Here is a 1686-nt window from a genome sequence, read left to right on the forward strand (position 1 = left end):
CCCGGCTGGGGGACGCCGGGACCATGACTTCGGCGAACGACTACGAGCAGCTGGAGCTGCAGCAGCAGTACAGCCGCATCAACGTCCGTTGGGACGCCTCCGACGATGAGCTGGACAACGACAACAGCTCCGCGCGCCTCTTTGAACGCTCCCGCATCAAAGCCCTGGCAGGTCAGGGACGGGTCTGGGGTCCTCTACCTCCTCTCCGCTTGTCCCTTCCGCCGGAGCACCCGCGTTGCAGACGAGCGGGAGGCCGTGCAGAAGAAAACCTTCACCAAATGGGTGAACTCGCACTTGGCTCGGGTCACCTGCCGCATCTCGGACCTCTACATGGACCTCCGGGACGGGCGGGTGCTCATCAAGCTGCTGGAGGTGCTGTCAGGAGAGCTTCTGGTAGGACTCCCATCAAGCCGGAGACCCTGGGACCCAGGCCAATGCCATGCCATGCCATGCCATCCCATCCCATCCCAACCCATCCCATCCCATCCCATCCGTTCCACCAAAGCTGTTGACCTTGGCATTGGCCAAGGCTCTACTAGGGTTGGGGTGGCATGGGGATGTCCCCAGGCAGGGGCGGGGTTGCCCGGCATGAAGGGGAGTTCCTGACGGCTGTCGTACCTCAGCCCAAGCCTACCAAAGGCCGGATGCGGATCCACTGCCTGGAGAACGTGGACAAGGCGCTGCAGTTCCTGAAGGAGCAGAGGGTGCATCTGGAGAACATGGGCTCCCATGACATCGTGGACGGCAACCACCGCCTCGTCCTTGGCCTCATCTGGACCATCATCCTCCGCTTCCAGGTGGGGCCGGGTTGGTGGGGGCACCCCACAGCTCAGCATCCCATGGCTCATTCCCAAGCGGGAGCTCTCCTCCGTGGATGTCCTCTTCCAACCCTGGGATGTTCTTCTTCCCCCAGATCCAGGACATCATCGTGCAGACGCAGGAGGGCCAGGAGACACGCTCTGCCAGGGACGCGCTGCTGCTCTGGTGCCAGATGAAGACGGCAGGGTAGGTGGTGGGACACACGCCCCACCGTGCCGGAGACAGGGAGTGCCTGGAGGGTGACGGTGACACACTCTCCCTGTCGCAGGTACCCCCACGTGAACGTCACCAACTTCACCTCGAGCTGGAAGGATGGGCTGGCCTTCAATGCCCTCATCCACAGACACAGGTAGGTGGCACAGCAGCGGGACATGGTGGTGGCACCGGGGCATGTTCCATGGGTGCGTCACTGCTCTCCCACGCCCTCTGTCCCCAGGCCCGAGCTGGTTGACTTCCAAAACCTGACCAAATCCAATGCCCGACACAACCTGGAGCACGCGTTCAGTGTGGCGGAGCGGCACCTGGGCATCACCCCACTCCTCGACCCCGAAGGTGAGGCTGGTGCTGCCAACCCTCCTGCCTCAGTTTCCCCACGACATCCTGGCACATGCCCAGGCTCCATGGAGGGGCAGAGAGGTTTCCACCCCATGGAAGTGGGGTCTGGGTGGGAGCAAGGGGGCACCTCATGAGACCGCGGTGGCCCATTGCCACTGGAATGATGGGACTGATGCCTCTCATGCCGGGCAGATGTCTTCACGGAGAACCCAGATGAGAAGTCCATCATCACCTACGTGGTGGCCTTCTACCACTACTTCTCCAAGATGAAGGTGCTGGAGGGGGAGGGAAGGCGTCTGGGCAAGGGAGGGG

At 62.8% G+C, this 1686-nt stretch overlaps 1 protein-coding gene across 1 annotated transcript in view; it reads left to right on the forward strand.

Annotated features, from left to right (window-relative positions):
• Nucleotides 1-23: 23 nt before the first annotated feature.
• The window catches only part of LOC104515465 (spectrin beta chain, erythrocytic-like), a gene marked incomplete at its 3' end in the record, with an annotated part of 3714 nt that continues 2051 nt past the window's right edge, over nucleotides 24-1686 (forward strand). The window contains 7 exon segments of the mRNA XM_010159438.1: nucleotides 24-171; nucleotides 242-393; nucleotides 624-797; nucleotides 914-1005; nucleotides 1088-1168; nucleotides 1256-1371; nucleotides 1567-1677. Of these exon segments, the coding sequence (XP_010157740.1) occupies nucleotides 24-171; nucleotides 242-393; nucleotides 624-797; nucleotides 914-1005; nucleotides 1088-1168; nucleotides 1256-1371; nucleotides 1567-1677 (874 nt within the window).

The sequence above is a fragment of the Eurypyga helias genome, unplaced genomic scaffold, assembly GCF_000690775.1.
Source record: "Eurypyga helias isolate BGI_N326 unplaced genomic scaffold, ASM69077v1 scaffold35689, whole genome shotgun sequence".
In the NCBI taxonomy this organism is placed as follows: Eukaryota; Metazoa; Chordata; class Aves; order Eurypygiformes; family Eurypygidae; genus Eurypyga; species Eurypyga helias.